A 22169-nucleotide genomic window follows, 5' to 3' on the forward strand; every position below is an offset into this window, starting at 1 on the left:
GTTTTCAGTTTGTAATATGGTGTCATCTGCATCTCTTGATTATTAATGTTCCTTCCTCCAATTTTCACTCCTCTTTCTTCCATATCTAATCCTTCTTTATGTACAATACGTTCATCATACAAGTTAAACAGATAAAGTGATAAAATGCAGTCCTGTCTGACTCATTTGCCAATCGGAAACCATTCCATTTCTCCATATTCTGCCCTAACAGTAGCCTTTTGTCCTGAGTGCACGTTATGTATCAGGACATTTGAATGTTGTGGCATACCCATTTCTTTAAAAGTGATCCATAGGCTTTTATGATTTACAGTGGACCCTTGTTATACGATGGGGTTTGGTTCCAAAATCCCCCATGTATAACAAAATTCGTGGATGCTCAAGTCCCATTAAATTTAATGACATAGCAAAATGGTGTCCCTTATAAAAAAATGGAAAGACAAGGTTTGATATTTGAAATTTATACTTTTTTTGAACATTTTGAATGTATGCTTGAATCTGCGTATAAAAAATCTGTGTATAAGAAGGGCCAACTGTACATTCAAATGATGCTATAATCAGCACAGGCTGATTTTCTTTTCAAATGCCAAATTGTTTGACATGCTGTATTACCCAACATATGTTTATCATATGGTCCCTAGTTTACACAATATTTAATTAATTTCATTCATTTCTTAATGAAGCTGGGACCAGTTTCCATTGGGTTTAGCAAATCCAAAAATTAAGGCAAGCTGTGCTGATCCAGATCAGAAAAAAAATTCTTCTAGGAGTTTTCATGAGTATGACTTTTGGAAAAAGAGATCTTTATTGCCTATTCGTCACTACTTTTGATTACAAAAGGCATAGTTCATAACAATGTCATGTTCTTGGAAGATCTTCCCCACTTCTCACTACTTCAGCTGCTATGAAGAATATAGCTAAACTTGGAGGGACAATGAAGTTATGGAATAGTGGCAACATAACAGTGACTGGTGGTTACCAGCGATTCTGTGCGCTCTGGCTATATTACATCACTGAACAGCATCACAGAGAGATTTGGGGGAAAGCACTCCATTGTCTTGGCTGGGATCAAGTGGTATTTCCTGTGCTTACCACCCCAGGAGTTAATGTATCTGGAACTGCATAAGGAATTTGTGCCTAAATTCACCTGGCTTTTTGGTTCATGTCTATAATTTTTTCCTCTTCTGTGTTTCATTTAATAGAATGTAAAACTATGGACAGGGATTGTGTTGTTGTTTTACACTTTGTACACTGCCTGGAAAACTGTAAGCACTTCTTAGTAACTAATAGTAACTTTGGAGCTATACAGAGTGTTCTCATGCCACATCCCAATCCAGCCTCTGGAAAGTGCAAAAAGGAGCCACAAAAAGCAGCTCCTTTTTGTGCCCTCCAAGAGGCAACATAGCTATGGTGGTGCAGCTTTATGATGCCCCTATTATTATTATTATTATTATTATTATTATTATTATTATTATTATTAACCTTTATTTTGAAGCGCTGTAAATTTACACAGCGCTGTACATGCAATCTTTTTAGTTAGACGGTTCCCTGCCCTCAGGCTTACAATCTAAAAAGACATGACTCAGAAGGAGAAGGGAGTGGTGGCGGGAAAGGGTAAGAGGTCCAGCAGTTCCTCTCAACCTCCGAGGCCTGGACCAAGGCTGATGGACTGAAGGGAGGGCTTGGCTTCAAAATGGAAGGTTAATCATTATCCAGGGAAAATACATACTCACAAGTAGGATAATACATATACAGAACATAGCAATACAGGAAATGGATCGATAAACAGCCAACAACAGAACATCAGATAGTAAGCGACAATTATGCGATGCCTGGGAAGGCTTCTCTGAATAGGATGGTTTTCAACTCCGTTTTGAAGCTGGTTAAAGAAGTGATGACTCTTGCTTGTGGAGGAAGAAGGTTGCAATTTCATTGAGCCAAGGCAGTATATGTGGGATTGTCCTTATTTTGCTATCATGGACACCATTTAAGGTAGATTTTGTTGACAGTAAGCTGGCCCAGGATCAGTGAGGCTGCAATCTGACAGACCAAGGTGGTGATGGTGGAGTGCAATCCCCATGGTCGCGCAACATTGCTTCTCATCATTGTCCATTTTTTGGCATTCATAATACCATCCCTAAAGAGGAGGATTCTTTGCCCTCCTCTGGGTTGGTTTAGACCTTTAATTAACAAGTAACTAAAATGGAAGTTAAATTCCAGTTCATTTCCTGCATAAATAAAGGGCCTCCTCTGTCTAAGACTACTTGGAAACATAACAAAATTGGAGTGTTTTGAATGGGATTTTAAAAAAATATATCCTAGGATGGGGAGCACACTGTGGTGCTGGGGGACCTCTTTACACCAGCAAGTACTCACTTTTTCTATACACATTTATTGGGGCATAAATCCCATTGTATTCAATAGGAATTACTCCAGAGTAGATATTCATAGAATGACACTGTAAATAAGAATCGTGGCTGAATGCAATTTGAATCTTGGGAATCTAACATTGAATATTCTGTTCACTGCATCATTGTGCATCATTTTATAAGCATAAGGTTCTCTTAAAAGGTATAAAATAATGTTTTTAAAAAAACTAATGAGAGACATTTTTTTAAAGTTGTATGCACTTTGGTTTTAGTTTCACCAAAGGATGTGCATGAATTGCAAAATACATCCAGAAGCTATGTGCTTACAAGAATTTGCTGCACCAGTAGAAAATGGAAAAATAAATATAGACATGGCACATGGTCACATTTGAAGATGCTTTATATATTGGTATCGATTAAGCTGGAGAAGAAAGTTGAAGGAAATAAAGTTGTATGTTAAATCAAGATAGCTGAGGAAGTACTGTGAAAAGGTGTTTTTGAAATTTCTGGTGTTTTCTTTCCCTAACTCCCTTCCCCTACACTCACACACAATATTTTTGCTAAATAGATTAACACACTGGAAGACATTTTGAACTTAACATATTTTATATTTTGCAGGCAAGCCAGCAATTTCACACAGAGATCTGAAATCTAAAAACATTTTAGTCAAAAGGAATGAAACCTGTGCCATTGCTGACCTGGGTCTGGCTGTGAAGCATGATTCTGTGTTAAACACAATAGATATACCTCAGAATCCAAGAGTGGGGACCAAGAGGTAAAGCAGTATGTTTCTCAGTCCAGCAGAGTAATATTTTCCCTTTTAAATTTTTGTGTCTAACATGTTTGATCTAAAAACGAAAGTTGTGTTTAACTAAATCTCTCCCTCCCTCCATCAGAGATAGTTCATGACTCTTATGAAAGATGGTGAAAATGTTTCAGAGTCCTATTGCGCTCACTCTGATTTGGCTTTCTGCCATCATCATATAGTACAAGTCTGAACATCTCCATAGGCAGGAAAATGTCACTAGAAAATAAATGTATGAGAATCAAGATCCCAATGACTGTTACATGTGATCCTTCAGATGTTGCTTTTGTATTACTCAAAGTCTATTGTTATGTTCCCGGATGGTTGGGTGCCTCAGTATGAGACAAGACACTACGTTAAACATTTTCTTTGCTGTTTCATGTTAACATTTCATTCTTTCTTTCTCTCTTTTAAAATAGTCAGTAGACAATGGAGCAATCAGGATTGAGTGTACTTGGGGTTTACCCTTTCCCCTGCACTCATGTACCAATGCGCCTTCCTCCAAAGTCTCTGGAGGGAAACTGAAATTTGTGCTTTGCTTTTGAGACAAACTGCAGCTTCATGGATATCATTTTCATTGGAAGTGTAGAATGAAGTTTAAAACATTACCGTAACCCCTTCCTTCTTGTCATAATCTTGAATATGATCACCCCTCTCTGTCATATTCATAATCACTGCTATCCTGCCTTTCCCCTAAAACCAGAACTCCATGTGGCATCAAGACTAAAATAAATACAGTAGTGTATAGTTAAAAACCTAGAAATGAGCAATCTTAAAATATAATTTGGCCCCTTACCTGAGTGGTGCCTGTAGCAACAATTCTAGAGTGGGGGCCATCATCTGCCCTCCCAGAAAAAGGAAGGAAAAGTGAGGGAGGAAAAGAAAAATCAAGAGATGGAAGAGGGGGCATAATAGGTCTTTATAGATCATCACCAGCACTTTTAACTGTGCCCAGAAACAGCGTCTGTACCAGTCAAGCTGTTGTAGAAAGGAAGCGGTATTCTTTATTTATTTATTTTCGTGTGTGTGTGTGTGTGTGTGTGTATGTATTATATAAATATTATTTATTTTCATTTCTATGCTGCCTTTTTCCCAGAAAGGGACCCAGGGCAGCTCACAAGGGAAACCATTTATAAACTTTACAATAAAAATTTTCAAAAAAATTAAAATTACCTAAAAACAGTATAAAATTTATGACATAAATCTTTATCCTTCTCATAATCTGGTAGTAAGGGCATAAAACTCACATCCTACAAAAACCAAAAAACAAACAAACATGAAAATCCAAACTGTGGATTAATGTCATATGTGATTCCCTCTGCCCCCTTACCATTTGGTACAAATGCATCCTTACCTTTGCTTTAAAGCTAATTGATCTTAATGAATCCTTTGTGATACAGGGTGTATACATGCCACACAGTTATAACACTTTGATACCACTTTAATTTCCATGGCTCAGTCTTATGGAATCTTGGAAGCTTTGGTTTGGTGAGGTACATGGAATTACCTGCCAGAGAGCTTTAATGCAGGATTCCATTGGATGGAGCCATAATAGTTAAACTGTTATCAAACTATGGTAACTGTGCAATGTGGATAATAATTAGTGGAGAATGAACAAGCTGTGCCTGCCTATGAAAGAACAGTCTGTTCTGACCAGACTGAGAGCCTGTTTCCTTAATTTGTGTCTATTCAGTCTGTACACATTAATTACATATAAAGAGCTGAAGTCCAGTGTCCAGGAGGTTTTTGGCAAGACATTTGAACTGTGTCTTGACTCCTTTCTCCCAGGAAATTCAAGTTCATAAAGCAATACAAGTGAATACATAACACATTTACAGTCATTTTTTTAAAAATTGTCATTCCTTCATTTTAATCTTTGTTAGCTGTGATTGTTCCTGCTCTGGTAAATCCCTAAATTTAATTTTTCCTGTATTTGGAAGGTACATGGCTCCAGAAATACTCGATGACACAATGAACATGAATATCTTTGAATCTTTCAAGCGGGCGGATATCTACTCTCTTGGGCTAGTGTACTGGGAGATATCCCGAAGATGTTCAGTTGGAGGTATAATCTGTCTCTGTTGTTGTTGTTGTTATTGTTGTTGTGTGCCTTCAAGTTGTTCCTAACGTATCATGGCCCAAGGTTATCTTGGGGTTTTCTTGACAGAGTTTGTTCAGAAAGGTTTTTGACTTTGCCTTCTCTGAGGCTGAGAGCATGTGAGTTGCCCAAGATCATCCAGTGGGTTTCATAGCTGAGCTGGGAATCAAACTCTGATCTTCAGAGTTGTAGTCCAACACTCAAAACACTACACCATGTTGGCTCTCTGTCTCTTCCATTAAAACTACAATAAATTTGACTGAACATTCATCCATCACTGCATTTTAAATTCATTCTGCATCTAATGAAAGAATGTGTTCTGTGCCTTCATGTTATTTTCGACTTATGGAAGGCCTGTCATGGGGTTTTATTGGCAAAATTTGTTCAAAGGGCATTTGTCATTGCCGTCCTCTCAGGCTGAGAGAATGTGACCTGTCCAAGGTCATCCAGTGGGTTTCCATGGCTGAGCAGGGATTTGGACCCTAATTGCCAGAGTTGTAGTGTAACACTAAAACCACAACACCAAGCTGCCTGGATAGCAAAAGAAATGTGTTTCAGAATGTATTGAACTTACTTGTTTATCTGAAAATGTATAAGTAGATTTTTTCCTCCAAAAAGAAGACAACTAAATTCCAAGAGGAGTTGGCTGTGAACAAAACCACCAAGACATCTAATTTATTTAACCTGCTAAATTGGTTTACCAATCGGTTTAAATTAAAGATAGCTTACCAAATACAACAACTTCATTGTCAGTGTAATTAAAACAAAATTGTTTCTTTTGCTAAAACATAGCTAGGAGATTCATCTGCTTCTTAAGATCAGCACTAGTTCAAGATAATACTGTATATATGATACCTTGTAGAGTTAACATTGGCTCAGAAATAAACCTCTTGCTTGGTTCTATGAGACCTTAGCCTAAGTGCTGGATCTTTGCCTACCCATAGAGGTGACAGGAGCAGTTACAACCAGTGCACAAGTCTGGTCTGTAAAGAGCTCAGAAAACTTTATATCTCTCACTATCTCTATAGACTACAGTTCCTCAAATTCTGGGAGCTATAGTCCCCCCACCAAAAAACCCACCCCTTTTTCAAATACTGTGTACACTATTGGCTTTCCAGGTTTTAGAGGCAGGATCACTAGCTGGGGGGGGGGGGGAGACCAATCAGTTCCAGGAATTTTTTCATGCTACAGCCTTAGATTTTAAAATTAAGATTAAAGTTAAGATTTTAAAAAGTAAGATTTTGAATGATAATACAGGTTGAGTCTCCCTTTTCCAGAATTCTGAAATCCAAAATATTTCAAAATCCAAAATTGTCCACATGGGTGGCTGAGATAGTGACACCTTTGCTTTCTGTACGCAAACTTTATATCATGAACAACATTATTTTAAAAAATACTCTGTGTAAAATTATCTTCAGGCTGTTTGTATAAGGTGCATCCATGAATTTCAAGTTTAGACTTGGGTCCTATCTCCAGGATTTCTCATGATGTATATGCAAATATTCCAAATTTCAAAAAACTCTGAAATCCAAAAATTATCTAGTCCTAAGCATTTTGGATAAGGGAGGCTCAACATTTTTTAATACAGATGTAAGAATTTTGACTTTTTATATCTGGAACAAACTTCCAAAATAAAAAAAACATGTATTTTTTAAGGATGCTGCTTTACTGTGAAGTCGAAGGCTTTCATGGCTGGCATCCATGGTTTTTTGTGGGTTTTTCGGGCTATGTGGCCTTGTTCTAGAAGAGTTTATTCCTGACGTTTTGCCAGCATCTGTTTCTGTCATCTTCAGAGAATGCTGAATGCATTCTCTGAAGATGCCAGCCACAGATGCTGCTGAAACGTCAGGAACAAACTCTTCTAGAACATGCCCACATAGCCTGAAAACTCCACAAAAAGCTGCTTTATTCATTATATGTTTTGGATGTCAAATTAAATGGTTGGGTTAAAATCTGTGGTTGATATCTTGTTGAATCTTTACAAGAACATAAGGTAGACCTATGCTCTCATAACTTTTGGGATTCATTGATATGGTCATTACAAACATGCCCCGCATCTACCTCTTAAGCCAGATAGCATCCCAACTGAAAGGTTTCTGAGGCATTGCAGACAAGGGCACTGGGAGAAGACTGCAGCCACGCATTCCCAGTTGTGGACTGTGTGGAGACAAGCAGCCACAACAGAAGCACAAGGACTCTCTTCAGCTACCAATCTCAACATGCCCCGTAACCAGGAGAGTGTTGTAAATGTCGTTTTCCAGCACCTCAATCTGCAGTGCTTCAAAAATCCTTTGGTTGGGAGCACTGCCAGGCTGAAAATACAGTTTCATAGGAGTGGTATTGCCAGGAGTACAGTAGCTCCATTATCATAGCTGTGTCTGGTGATGTAGGAGCTCAGCTAATATTTTGAAACATGAAAACACTGGCACAAAAGACATTTACAGTGATGTTCTCACAGGCTAGTGATTGATCAGGATTCCTTGCTACATCTATATATCTTTTCCAACTTCCCCCCCCCTACAGTTTGAAATGGTCATAATAATATTGTACTTGTACTACATTCTTCTTATAGGAATTGTAGAAGAGTACCAGTTACCTTATTATGATGTTGTGCCTTCTGATCCTTCAATCGATGATATGCGAAAGGTGGTTTGTGAACAAAAACTTAGACCAAATATCCCAAATCAGTGGCAAAGCTGTGAGGTACCTTTTTTTCCTTTCTTCATCTTTTCATTGCAGATTTCACTGTATAGAAAATCTGAAAACTACACATTTAAATCAAACCAAAATATACCAACATATCAGTAAAGAGTATTTTTCTTTATTTGTTAACGTATTCATTTCTATTGAAGTGAAAGGATCAGTGTGGTACAAAATTAGGCAAAATTAAGTTCTTTTTTTTCTTTTTCAAATTGCTGGACTGGTTAGCAACAGGGAGCATACTTTTTTAGTAAGATGTTTTCAGTTGTTTTATATATGGCTTGATCTAATTCTCTATTAATAACTGGTTTTATTTTGTACTATAATTGTATATGTGTATGTGCCTTTAGGTTTCCTGTTGGCTTGTGCTGACCTCATGAATTTCATAGATTTCTCTTAGACTCATAGGTGGTTACTTCTATCTTATTTAATGCGAGCCACCTTGAACTCCATCTTGGAGAGCAAGGCAAGTCCAATAAACAAATAAACATAATGCCAGATAGAGGTGCAGAAAATGCTCTGTCTTTGTTATTGAGGCTTCATCGGCACTGTAGAAATAATGCAGTTTGACACTGCTTTAACTGTCAAGGCTCAATGCTATGGAATCCTGGGATTTGTAGTTTTGTGAGATGCTTAGCTTTCTCTGTCAGAAAGCTCTGATGCCACAGCAAATTGCAAATCTTAGGCTTCCATAGCAGTGAGCCTTGACAATTAAAGCAGTGCCAAATGGCATTATTTCTGCAGTGCAGATGCAGATGTCATGATTGCCAAGGGCCCTTCCACACTACCCATTTATAGCACTGTGATTCCACTTTTGCCATGGATGCATCCTGTAGTTTAGGGAAGCAATGGAGCTCTCTGGCTGAAAAGTATAAATATCCCTTCCTAAACTACAACTCTCAGGATTCCATAAGATGAAACCATGGCAGTTAAAGAGCAATCATAGTGCTATAATTATACAAGATTTTATTGCATGAGGGGTAAAAAGGTGAAACCGATCAGGAGAATAGCAGCTTTCTCTGTGCTGATCCACATGAAGTTTTAGCACTCATATTCTCTTCCTGAAGGGAGACGGTCATCAAAGTGTGCCTTTTACTGAATAGGAAAAATCCATTCAGCAAAGACATACTTTAACAAGCGTCTTCCCTAAGTGAGCCCATCAGTGAAGAGGAACTCCCACCAGATATCTGAAAATATGGATGAAAGCATTGGCTTCAATCAAACTTTGGCCTAAATTATATGGGTGGACAGTAATGCTCTGCCCATGCACTTCCATATCCACCCCCAGATATGCCTTTTTTGCAGGGGGGATGATCTCTGGTCATCTGTGCCCCATCCAAAACCTCCCCACGACACCTGGCAGATCCTGCTGCTTATTATCAGTGTGGAGAGGGAAGAAGCAGGGAGACAAGAAAGATGATGATGATGATGATGATGATGATGATGATGATGATGATGATGATAATAATAATAATTTATTTATAGCCCGCCCAACCACAAGGAATCTGGGCGGGTTACAACAATGATGACGAACTGCTTGTCTCAGCTCAGAGGGGAACAAGATGGGAGTGCGCTCACAGATAATGTGCACCCTCCTATCCCATCCGTTCCTCACAGAAGTACATCATCTCAGCTCCCTTCATCCTTTCCTCCCTTTCCCACTGGTAAGCAGCAGCAGTGGGGAAGCTGCATCTGGGGAAGTCCCTTCCCCGAAGGTGGAAGACCTGCCCCCAGAAGATGGAAGTCCCATATAATAATAATAAATAATAATAAAAGCTTTATTTATATACTGCCCTTCGAAAACATCAGGGCAGTTTACAGCAATACAAATTACATATACATAAAGTAACAGGACAGGAAACAACAACAACAATACAATTAACTTAAAACTCATGCCGGGTCATCAGTGCAGCTGGCAAAAAAAGGGGGGGAAGGCATTCAGGGGGAGGAGTCAGGGGTAGGCCTGCTCAAAAAAAAGTGTTTTCAACCCCTTCTTAAATTGGGCCAGGGAGGTAGCTGAGCGGAGTTCAGTGGGCAGCGAGTTCCAGAGGGTGGGGGCCGAGATGGAAAAGGCCCTTCTAGAGGTGTTAACTAATCTGGCCTCTGGAACTCTTAATAAATGCTGCCCTGTTGATCTGAGTGTGCGGGGCGGATTGTACGGAGAGAGGCGGTCCTCTAAGTACCCTGGGCCCAAGCCATTTAGGGCTTTATAGGTTATAACCTTGTATTGCGCCCGGAAGCGAATAGGCAGCCAATGTAGGTCTTTTAAGACCGGTGTAATATGGCTGGTCCTGGATGTATCAGTGACCAGTCTTGCTGCCATGTTCTGCACCAATTGCAGCTTCTGGGTATGGTACAAGGGTTGCCCCATGTAGAACGCATTGCAGAAATCCAAACGAGAGGTTACCAGAGCATGTACTGTACTACTGTTTCAAGGTCCCTCCGGCCCCCCAAAGTCCTGTCCACTCAGAATTCCTGCCCCCCCCCGGCATCGGGTAACACCTGGTGCTGGAATGCCTTAGAGTTTGGGCACTTGGTCTCTAAAAGGTTTGCCATCACTGTTCTCAAGGGTCTCCCAACCCTGAAGAGCAGATCTCTGGCAGGTACAATGATCTGCTAAGAATTTTTTGGGTGTGTGGGGGGAGGGATCCTTTAATAAGCAGAAAGGAATTCAGCATCCAAGCCAAAGTTCAATGATTAAAGAATGAAGAAATTGCTTAAAATATAAAAAAAAGTGTTTAAGCATATTATTGTTGTTGTTGTTGTTGTTGTTATTATTATTATTATTAGCATTTCAAAATGGTTTCTTGCCTGTCAGAAATTTTTATACTGTCCTGAAACATTAATGATTGTGATGGTGTTTTTTGCACTCTCTTTGGCATTTTCTTTAGGCACTCAGAATAATGGGTCGCATCATGCGTGAGTGCTGGTATACCAGTGGGGCAGCTCGACTGACAGCACTTCGCATCAAGAAGACTATTTCTCAGCTCTGTGTGCGAGAAGATTCCAAAACTTAAGTCTACACACCCTGCAGAAAAGGAGAAGGAAGAAAATCATGTTCATGTTTCTGCCTCTTTTTTGATTTTGCTCTACCTCACATGATACTAAATACAGTATTTAAGAGACCAAATCCCAGGATACAGGAAAGTAGCTTCTTTAGTGGTTCCAATTCATTCAAGTTTTTTTCTTTGGTGGCAGAAGGGTTCAGATTTTCAAGTGTTTCCTCCACCCACCCACCCCCACACACTTTTGGGGTGGGATTGTAGGTGACCAGCTTGACTGGTAAATGAGAAATGATTTTTTAAAATGTGCTCCACAGTGCTGACCTGGTGTTTCCTGCTCCAATGATTGCCAGCACAAGCTACAGAAAACTGTAGGACTCATGTAAGAACCAGACATGGTGGGCTGTTTTACCATGGCAGATGCCTCTTGTGCCATTTGTCCTAGAAAATCTGGGAAATCCTGGATTATCCTGGGTGGCTGGGCCAGCTGAACCATTAAATCCCAGATTTCTTCTTCATTGCAGGTTGATGGGTAGGTTAAAATGTGGCAGTGGTGATTAAACAGGAAACCATGTAAGATGACTGCAGGCTTCTGTTGGTACTATACATGGGTAGCATTGCCACCTTATTCTTCCATTCCCTCCCCCATTTCCCCAACAGGTCCAGAAGGTGGGAAGGGAAAGAAAGAAGGCAAGCAGAGATGCCCTTGTGTTGTGTGGTGATTGTGTCACTGGCTTGAGCCTAGGTCTAGGCAGCATTGAGGAACTTTGATCTCCAAACAGCCTTGAGAGAGTAAAGGGTGTCTCTTTATTCTGGGGCTGCTTGGAAGCCTCCTTCTCTGCTGAGGATGAAACATAATGGTAGAAAAAGTACAATGATTAATGTGTTGAATTTGCATGATCAGGATGCAAATTAATAATATGTATAATTGTAATAATTTGCATAATATGCAATTTAGATGCCTGGATGTGAGAGATTGGAATATGGCAACCCTATTTCTGCCCATGCCATACTCACCAGAAGTGCACAGCTGAAAACCAGGAGATATGTGGCCAAACAACATCAAAGTGTGGCCATGATGAAAAAAGCACACACAAGCTAGGAGAGGCTGTAGCAGTTTGCTTTTGCCTGCTTAAAGAAGGGCAAGATTCTGCTCTTTCTCTTCCTTTCCCCTGTTGAGTCAATTGAATGCAAACTACTTTTCCACTTTAACTCAGTTTGCAGCAACTGATGTAAGGAGAGAACAAAAAAGGGAAGTGGGAGGAGGACAGAGGTACTAGGACAGTTTGAAAACAATGTGAAGTCAAAGATTTTTAACAGCTGGCACCCATAATTTTTGTTGTTGTTGGTGGTGGTTTTTCAGGCTATGTGGCCGTGTTCTAGAAGAATTTATTTTTGACATTTTGCCCGCTTCTGTAGCTGGCATCTTCAGAGATGCCAGCCATGGATGCAGGCAAAACATCAGGGTTAAATTCTTTTAGAACACAGCCACATAGCCTGAAAACCCCACAAAAAACTATAGTTTAAAAACAGCTGGAAAAGGTGGGACAACAGATTAATCAGGACTGTCCTTGATGTCATATTAAGAGACCTTACTTTTTATTACTTTTTTTTTTTTTTTACTACAACTACTAGAATCTGGGAGTTTCTATACTCGCTATGGGGCTCTGGTAATTTGTGATGGTTGCATCCTCATGTCATCACATGTACAGATCAGAGGTATGCCTTGCAAGAGAACCACAGGATTTTGAAAATAAGTGTTCAGCCAGAGTGACATGCTTAACTTTCCATATTCTTCCTGGCCTGCTGGAGGGTTTTGGAGGAGTGACATATCCCCACCCCAAATGCATTACAATTCTCCCTCATTCATAGGTTGTTGCCAAGGGAGGGCAGACACTCCTGCTGGTAGAAATCAAAATGCACTACCTGTATCTGTATTAACTAGGATATATATAAGAAGCATTATATGACCAAAGAAAATTTGTATCAAGTCAAGCACATATTCCTGGCATGTCTGAAGAAAAAGATCAGATGGAAGGTGATGTGAAAAACTTCTGCCTAAGACTCTAGAGGGAACCATTCAAACAGGCAGTACTAGATGAAATGAACCAATAGTCTGACCTGGAATACAAGGCAGCTTATACCTTCAAAACAAAGACCAAATTAATCAAGGCATTGAAGCATTTCACATAGATATTTGTAGAATAGTTGGTGTCATATGCATATGGTTCATTTGTTCATATAATTCATATACTTTGTTTTTGTTTAACTTTTTATTAACCAAATAAGAGACATTCGATGGAACATGAAAACTGTGAAGTGAAACTTTTTATTTTATTACTTGTTGCCTTCAAGGTAGCAATGTATTTAAACCTTCAAGTGCAAAACATTGGAAATTTCATTGTTACATGCTTTTTGTATTTAGACCTCTAGCCTTTAAGTATTCCAAAATGTAACCTAGTTACTAGTGTTGTTCTGTTAAGCTTGGATTTTGTCTTTTGTGGTGCCAAAACTTAGAATGAGGCCAAAACATAATGTTGTTACGTGGCTAAGGAAAGCTAAAAAGGAATGCTCTTTTACACAGGGTTGCATCAGTCCATAATGAAAGGGATTGGAGAAAGAACAAGGGGGTGTAAGGTGAAAATACATATATGGGAGTATAATATTTTAAAATCATTTTTAAAAAGAAACTCAGGCTTCTAGTGTAACAGTGGGAGTCATGTTGCACTCCAAGTATGGATGGACTGCATCTGTCAGCTTTCCTCATCACTGCTTATGCTGGCTAGGGCTGATGGCACTTGCAGTTCAACAGATTCAGTATTCATTACATTATGGAAAGTCACATAATTTCCACCTTGCTGTAATGAATACTGAATCTGTATGAATGCCAGGAATCTTTTTTTTAAGTCTTTGTCTAGAGGGTACTGTGTAATATGACTCAATGATGTGTTGACTCAGCAGGAGGAGCAGCAGCAGCAGCAGAGTAGGACCAGCAATATAGTTCAAGGCTATACTCACACAGCTATAGAGAAGGGTGGCTTTTTTGTCACTTGATTGTGTGCAGTTGAAGGTCTTGTAATTACAGTGCAGACAGGACAGAACAATTTAAGATTTTCCTATGCCACCAGTGCAGTTCTAAGTGAGTGAGAAAGGCCCTTGTGATTTTCCTTGCTTATGTGTGTATGTCGGTCCCAAACAACCCCAGAGCCCAGTGGTGCTGAATATATATGGAAAGGTGCCCATAATTCTATACACATCCCAATATAAACAATGAAAAGCAACATGATTAAAATATTACATTGCTTTGTATTCTCTCTCTCTCTAGGGAGAGAGGCAGGGAGGGAAAGATACGTAAGAGTGTATTCCTTCCAACTGCCTGTTGGAATTCCAGATTCCTGACAAGACATAGTTTAATGATACAGCAATGCTTTGCATGCAAAAGGTGAGATGCATACCGAGCTATATGCTGTCCTTAGAAAAGTTAATTTTTGGATGACAACTCCCCAGATACTCCTCCTACAGCCTACATGTGAGTAAGTAAAGTTTTAAAACACAAAATAAGAACAAAAAAGCCACCAGTGGCATTACTGAAACACTAGAATGTGCCTTGTACCAAGCCCATCTAGTCAAAGTTTGGATTAGAACCAAGATCAATACATGGATTTATGTTATCTGTCTGTCTGAACGATGTAGATTATATTAAGCATGGCATCTTTATCCATTATCTAGATTTTTGTCAGGTAGGTGTAAATTGGAGGTGCTAATTAACTTGTTACAATGAACAAAGTAAAAGAGGAACTTGGCAAATTCTCCCTTTTTTCTCCCTTTCAAGAAACTGAACAGATTGGACAATTTTTGAGTTTTAATAAGTAACCTTCCACATGTCCCCATCCAATGATTTTCTACATTGAAAGGTTCTTTTAAACTCTTTCTCCCATGCTGGTTAATAGTAGAACAAGAGGACATTAGCTTAGGTCCAAAATATTATGCATCTGTTAATGTGGCGCTGGGCGTGTGTGTCCTCCCCCCCCCCCGCCTCCTTAACTCCCTCAGTCTGAAGTTTTCTGATTGGATCTCCTAACTCTTTAAAGGCAGATTTCCAGAGGTGAAGGGAGCAGTTGAGGATAATGGGGGTGGGTGCGAAGTCCTTTCTTATACATGGAATGGAAGTTATGATACAAGTGATTATCATTAGTAGTGTTTGCTTTTAGTTTAGGATTTTTGTAACTGCAAATTTAAATATCTTATATTCCATATGGGGGGAAAACGGATTTAAGGGAAAAAATCCATACAATTCTATGAACTAAACCTTTTAAAAAGAGATGGGGCTGCAGATGTTTCTGGACTATAACTTTCCCCATCTCCCATTATTAACTACACTGACTAGGGCTGATTGGAGTTACATTCCAACAACAACTTGAGGACCACGTATTCTCCATCCCTGCTTTAAAGGACACTCAAAACCTGAGAGTATCAATTTCATAGGGTTTTGTTTATTCTTGTGGTTTGTCCTATACCACAGTAACTGTGTGAATCAGTAGGTTACCACCATTGTCTCATTTATCCATCTAAGGCCAAAGCAGATATTACTTTATTTGTGTGGCTAGCTGCTTTGTCTCTCCCCCCCTCCCTGGTTTTCCTTATGGTGGGATGGTTTGAGTGTGGGACTAGGTTTGTGGGAAGCCAGTGTTTGAATCCCTGCTTGGCCACACTCTATCAGTTTTAGAAGAACAGTGGCAAACCTCTTCTGAAGAAATCTTACCAAGAAAATCCCATGATAGGTTCATCTCAAGGTTATCCTAAGGCAGAAATGACAAAAATACACAACAACAAAGTGCAGTCCCCTTCCTCGATCTTGATCTAGACCTTCATGTGGGAAGAAGATGTCTTTAATCATTTCCCTGGCCTACTATGGTCCAAATCAGATCCACAGAGCCTACAGATTGTAAGCCAGAAATGTTGATTTGTTGCTTTAATGTCTGCTTTGGCCCTGTATCATTCTACCTTGGGCAGGTTCTTAGCATGCTGCTTCCAACCGATCCTCCTGTACCAGCACAGGATAATTTCTTACGTTGTGAGCTTGGTGAAAATGTAGCAGGTCATGACAGTTCTGCTTGTAGGAAGGTCACTGTGCCCCATGTGAGCATTGGCTCATACATGTACATATAATGGCGGATGCCTTCCACTGTCTTCTAATGTGTAGTAATTGATGATACAAAAATACTCTATCCACCATGACTCATCTGCAAAAGAGTCATTCATGCATGCAAGTAATTGTTTGATGCTTACAGTCTGGAATGTGGAAATGTTACTTTTGAGGACTACAATTCCCATGCTGGCTTTGAGATTGTGGGAGCTGTAGTTCAGTGGAGAAATATTTTCAAGCTCTGCAAGCAGCCAACAATAGATGGTAAATGCTGTATGTATGACTGGCCCTTAGTTACTCATTGGTGGATATAAAAGTAATTGAACTAATCTTTACATTTTTTCATTCATTTTCTGGATTGGACAGTTACCCTTCTGTTTGTCACATTGCCATGGCATAAGCTTTTATTCTGGCAACTAGTGAAAATGCCAGGAATAAGGAGTGCCTTTTATATTAAAAAAATTGCTTTTCTTCTCTGGTCTTCAGTAAGCACCGGTAGAGTTTGAAATCTTGTTTTATTCAACACTTAATCCTATCCTCTGGATTGTGCTGTGCAATTTCTTGCGTGAATAGTAAACTGCCTTGTAGAAAACATCTTTAGCAGGATACCATGTTAAGCTGCACAGTTGTTTCTGAAATATTATTTGTTATGGAAAAGCCTGCACTATGATATCTTTATTTGTGTGAAGCTTTTTGAAAGGAAGATAACGCATTCCATCCCAGCAGGCACCACACATTCAGGGCTCTGTTAGGGGAAAATAACGTATTAAAAATTACAAAAATATTTATAAGGAATATGATGAAAGTGCAATAAACCGAATTTGAAGAATCTGTATGTGTTAGATGTGTAAGTCTGTGTCAGAAGAAAACGTATTTCTTTAAAAGAGTTGCTGCATGGTGGGGCAGAGCTCCATTCCAGAAGGGGACAATGTAGTATTTTCAGTCTGCAAGTCTCCACAAAAGCTGTGCATTATAGAAAAATGGGATTTTTAAAAAATCTCCAGTCACAGATTAGTTTCAAACATAGTTATGGAACTGAATTATAAAGTCAGTCTTCATACTGTACATGGTTTAACCTAGTCTGTACTGTAAAAAGTAAAGTATTTATTTTTTAAAAAAGCATTGCTTTGATATTGCTTTTGCTTCTGGTTGTAAATAATGTATTTGATTATCGTATTTTTGTATACTTGCTTACTTCCTCCTGAAAATGTATTTTTGTAAAGTGTCAGTTTTACTATATTAATTCTTCTCTGCCATTTGTTTTTGTGATGCACAACTTCTCTTAAATAAATTAAAAAATGGGAACCTAGGATGTGTGTTCTGTTTCTTTTTTTTTAAAGAGTCTTCTGAAGCACATCTGATTGTAAGATATTAATATATACCACTCCAGAACATTTAAAGTACATATTGTATATACACATGTATAGACGTAGAAAATTTAGTCAAAAAATCAACCCAAAAAACTTGGGTCAACTTATCTACGGGTCAATATATGTACTGTATTTGTTGTTGTGTGTCTTCAAGTTGTTTCCGATTTAACATGACCCAAAAGCAAACCTATCACAGGCTTTACATGGACTGAGACTGTGTGACTTGCTCAAAGTCACCCAGTGGGATTGAACCATGGTCTCCAGAGTTATCGTCCAACACTCAAATCACTACACCATGCTGGCTCTTGTAAATACTGTGTCTTAACACTTACCCCCCAAAAGGAATCATCACCTTCTCTGAGTAGAGTGACAAAATGTAAGAGCTAAATCTGTCCTAGGAGAATCTAAAAGAAGCACTGAACTTCCTAGTCTGTCCACAGTTGTGCTGCTTCTGGCCTTTTGGAATGCCTAGGCAGAAAAATTGCAGTAGCAGTAGCTCTTTGGCACTTTCCCCCCGCAAAGGTACTCCAAGAGAGTAGAAAGGCACCCGTGGTTCTTTTGGGTTCTCAAAGGCCAGAATAAGCTCTGCTCAGGGAAGGTGATGGTTCCTTTTCTGATAAGAGTTAATTATTGTTGTTAACTGCCCTCGAGTTGACTTTGACTCATAGCAACCCTGTGGATGAGACATCTCTAAGATTCCTGGTCCTGAACTGCTCTGCTCAGTTCCCGCAGGCCCAAACTCATGGCCTCCCTGATTGAGTCTAACCATCTGTCATGTGGTCTTCCTCTCTTTCTGCTGCCCTCTACCTTTCCCAGCGTCATTGTCTTTTCTGTGAGCCCTAGTGGCACACTGCTAAAATGCCAGTACTGCAGCCACTCACAGCCACAAGGTTGTGAGTCTGATCCCAGGCAAAGTTCCAGGGTCGACTCAGCCTTGCATCCTTCCTTAGGTCACTAAAATGAGTACCCAGCTTGTTGGGGGCAATTAGCTTACACATTGTAAACCACTTAAGTGCACTGATGAGCAGTATAAAAATGTGCTTGCTATAGCTATTGGTATAATGATTCATGCTTTCTCGTGATGTGGCCAAAGTACGGCAGCCTCAATTTAGTCATCCTGGCTTCCAGCGAGAATTCACGCCTTACCTGTTCTAGAACCCATTTGTTTGTCTTCTTGGCTGTCCACGGTGTCTTCAGCACTCTTCTCCAGCACCACATCTCAAATTTGAGTTGGTTTTCTCTCTATCAGCTTTCTTCACTGTCCAACTCTCACATCTGCACATTGTGCTGGGGACTACAGTGGCTTGGACTATCTTCACTTTAGCATTCAGAGTTATATCTTTACACTTTATGATCTTGTCTAGTTCTTTCATAGCTTCCCTTTCCATTCTTAGTCTCCTGATTTCTTGACCTCACTCTCTGTTCTGATCTATATTTGATCTAAGGTTTGGGAACTCTTTGACAATTTCTATTTTTTCATTGTCTAGGATGAATTCTTTTTGTTCTTTTGTGATTGTCATCCCAAGCCCCATTAATGTTCAGCATTAATCCTGCCTTGACACTTTCCTCCTTGATCTTCTTCAGTAATTGTTCCAGGTCCTTGTTGATTTCTACTAGTAGTGTTGTGTCATCTGTGTATCTTAGGTTGTTAATGTTATTTCCCCAATCTTCACTCCTCCTGTTTCTGACTCTAAGACTGCTATGCAAACAATATTTTCTGTATACAGGTTGAATAAATAGGATGATACTATGCAACCATTCCTTACCTGTTTGCCAATTGGGAACCATTATGTTTCTCAATACTGTATTCTGTTCTGACAGCAGCCTCTTGTCCTGAATAAAGGTTGTGCATCAGGATGATCAGATGTTGTGGCACTCTGTCCCAAACTACAAGTTGCAGGATTCCATAGTGCTGATATAGAGTCCTAAGTGTTTTTAGTAAAAGCAGCACATACACACTCATCCCAAGCTTAGCTTAATTTTTTTACCCATGCAATTAACCATCATACCACTTATATCATCTCTAATTGAACTAGTACTGTAATCTTCTATATAATGCAACCTCTTCAACGTTCACATTCACATGGCACTTTATAGACAGACTAAATTATCTTTGTAAGTAGGACAACTTATTTAATTTAAGGAAAAGAAAATCAGGGGCCCAGCAGTATCCAATATCTCTTTTAGCCTCTTGAGTTAATACAATACACCAGCTTAGTGCATTTCTATGCCATTATTTCTCTTTTAATGAGAACTGTATGCCATCTGCTGGACACAGCAGGAATTCTGTGTCTCTCTGCATCTAATGAATCAAACATGTTCAATGCTAGGTGTGGGCAACCTGCCATCACCCCAATGCCAGTCTTATTTAATACAGCCACTGATTGGTTTGCGGCAGTTGAAGTACAAATCTTCCGGAGTGGACCAAGTTGTTCTAAAACCTACGCTCTCTGTGTGTGCTTACTTAATAATCTCTTCTGTGTTTGTGAATCTATCCTCTTTCTTTTTTTCAAGTGGCAGGAGGGAATAGCCAAGTCTACATGGATGCCACTCTGTTTGCCACCTTGAGTTCCTATACTGGGAGAAAGGCAGGATATAAGAAAATAATAATAATAATAATAATTTTTCATGTGAATGTAATACCAGCAGTAACATGGAACCACCCAAACTACTATTTCTTGTTATGTTGATGTTTGCCATGAGATCAGCTTTAACTCATGGCAACCCTGAGAATGAGAACTCTCTCCACAGCCCTGCTCAGGTTTTACAGGCTATATCTACACTGTAGAATTAATGCAGTTTGACACCCGTTTAACTGCCATGGCTCAGTGCTATGATATTCTGGGATTTGTCATTTTGTGAGATATTTAGCATTCTCTATCGAGGAGCTCTGGTATCACAGCAAACTACAAATCTCAGGATTTCATAGGATGTAGCCATGACAGATAAAGTGGTGTCAAGCTGAATTAATTGTGCAGTGTGCTAGAGCTACAAACCCAAGGTCTTGGCTTCACTGACTGAGTCCATGCATATTCAGTGCACTTCCTTTTTTTCTTCAGCTTTCCACTTTACCAAACATTATTGGTTTTTTGTCGTTGCAATGAATCATGATATTTCATATTTTGTCCAAAATATAACAAACTTTCAAAGTCAGACTGGCTTCTTCATTAGACAAACAAGCCTGCACTTTCAGTTTCTGGTCTTAGTTAAGATGGCACTGAGGGCTATCTGCAGGCTGGCACCTCCCCCTTTGGCCAGGGGGTCACTGGAAGATTTTCAAAATCAAAAAAATTTAATGTCCATTTGCAATTCAAAGGAGATGTTTCCTTGGAATGCAGCATGTCTTTTTCCTTTGTGAAGCCATGGGCACCTATGTACGTAGGTAGAGAACACTGAATTTCTCAAGAAGTCTTCATATTTTGCAACAGGAAAACTTTTGGTGGTGTAGAGGCAAGGTATGCCAATCAGTCCCAATATTAGAAAAATTGCTTTACCTTTGCTGGAGGCAAAAGTCTCAGATGGCAAGATCCCAGTGCACTGGCTCTTTCCATAGGAGTCCCCTGTGACAGCTAAAATGTGGTACAGCTGGCCCGCCCCTTCCATGGGCTTGCCTTCCGCAGACTTGAGCTCAAGCGGAAGGCAAGCCCCAATCAAAACAATGGGGCGTGTGCTGCAGGAGCACGCCCAATTATTCTGAATGAGATTTGAGCATACGCTCAATTCCTCTTATGGAGGGGGTCCAGAACAGATCCCCCACGTAAGGGGTGGGGTCTACTATATCTTGAAATCCAAAAAACATCTAGGAGTAGCCATGTTGGCTATATAGCAACTCAAATAACATCCAAACAATTACACTTTTATTGGAAAATGCAGGCCTATGACTAACATCTTCAATTTCTTTCTTCTGTTTGCCTAATGAAGAAGCCAATGTGACTTCAAAAGCTTGCAACATGTAATTGTACATTTTGGTTGGCCCAATAAAGGTATCATTGTTTGGATGCTTTTGGATTTGCTATATGGTCAACATGGCTACCACTAGTGCTCAGATTAGTAATTTTGGCTTCTAGGGAAATTTCGGGCTTGCTCTTATCCAAATCACATTTATTTGTCTTTTTGACAGTGTATGGTATCCACAGAAAACTCTTTCAGCACCACATTTCAAATGAGTTGGTTTGCTTCCTGTTAGCTTTCTTTAATAGTTAGCGGCAAGAGGAGAAAATGGAGCCAACAACATACCACCATGTGTAACATCTGCATTCAGTTTAATAAGTTCATCACACATATAGTTCAGGTAACATCTCACCAAGGGTTATGTTGCAGGGTGGGATGTATTTCATCAACAGAAGTGGTTCAGCTATGGTCTGTCAGATCTACAGCAATGGAAATAAAGAGGGATCCTGAGGCTTGTTGTTGATGCTGAGTGCTTTCAAGTTGTTTCCAATTTATGGTGACCCTAAGGCGACCCTATCGTGGCGTTTTCTTGGCAAAATTGTTCAGATGTTTACCATTGCCTTCTCCTGAGGTTAAGAGCGTGAGACTTGCTCAAAGTCACCTGGTGGATTTCACAGTCAAGCTGGGAATCAAACCCAGGTCTCCAGAGTCATGGTCCAACACTCAAACTACTACACCACAATGGCTCAAAGCACAGGTGGCAAATTTGCCATACTGTGGCCCAGGTAAGT

The 22169-nt window shown here is 39.6% G+C and overlaps 1 protein-coding gene across 6 annotated transcripts in view; it reads left to right on the forward strand.

Annotated features, from left to right (window-relative positions):
* Positions 1-11244, forward strand: part of ACVR1C (activin A receptor type 1C) — an 83678-nt gene extending 72434 nt beyond the window's left edge. For all 6 annotated transcript variants that reach the window (XM_042463308.1, XM_042463350.1, XM_042463298.1 and 3 more), the window contains 4 exons: positions 2985-3141; positions 5112-5236; positions 7842-7972; positions 10861-11244. In XM_042463308.1, the coding sequence (XP_042319242.1) occupies positions 2985-3141; positions 5112-5236; positions 7842-7972; positions 10861-10986 (539 nt within the window). In that variant the 3' untranslated portion in view covers positions 10987-11244. The remainder of the gene's footprint in view (positions 1-2984; positions 3142-5111; positions 5237-7841; positions 7973-10860) is intronic.
* Positions 11245-22169: the final 10925 nt, after the last annotated feature.

This window comes from Sceloporus undulatus, chromosome 1 (genome assembly GCF_019175285.1).
Source record: "Sceloporus undulatus isolate JIND9_A2432 ecotype Alabama chromosome 1, SceUnd_v1.1, whole genome shotgun sequence".
In the NCBI taxonomy this organism is placed as follows: Eukaryota; Metazoa; Chordata; class Lepidosauria; order Squamata; family Phrynosomatidae; genus Sceloporus; species Sceloporus undulatus.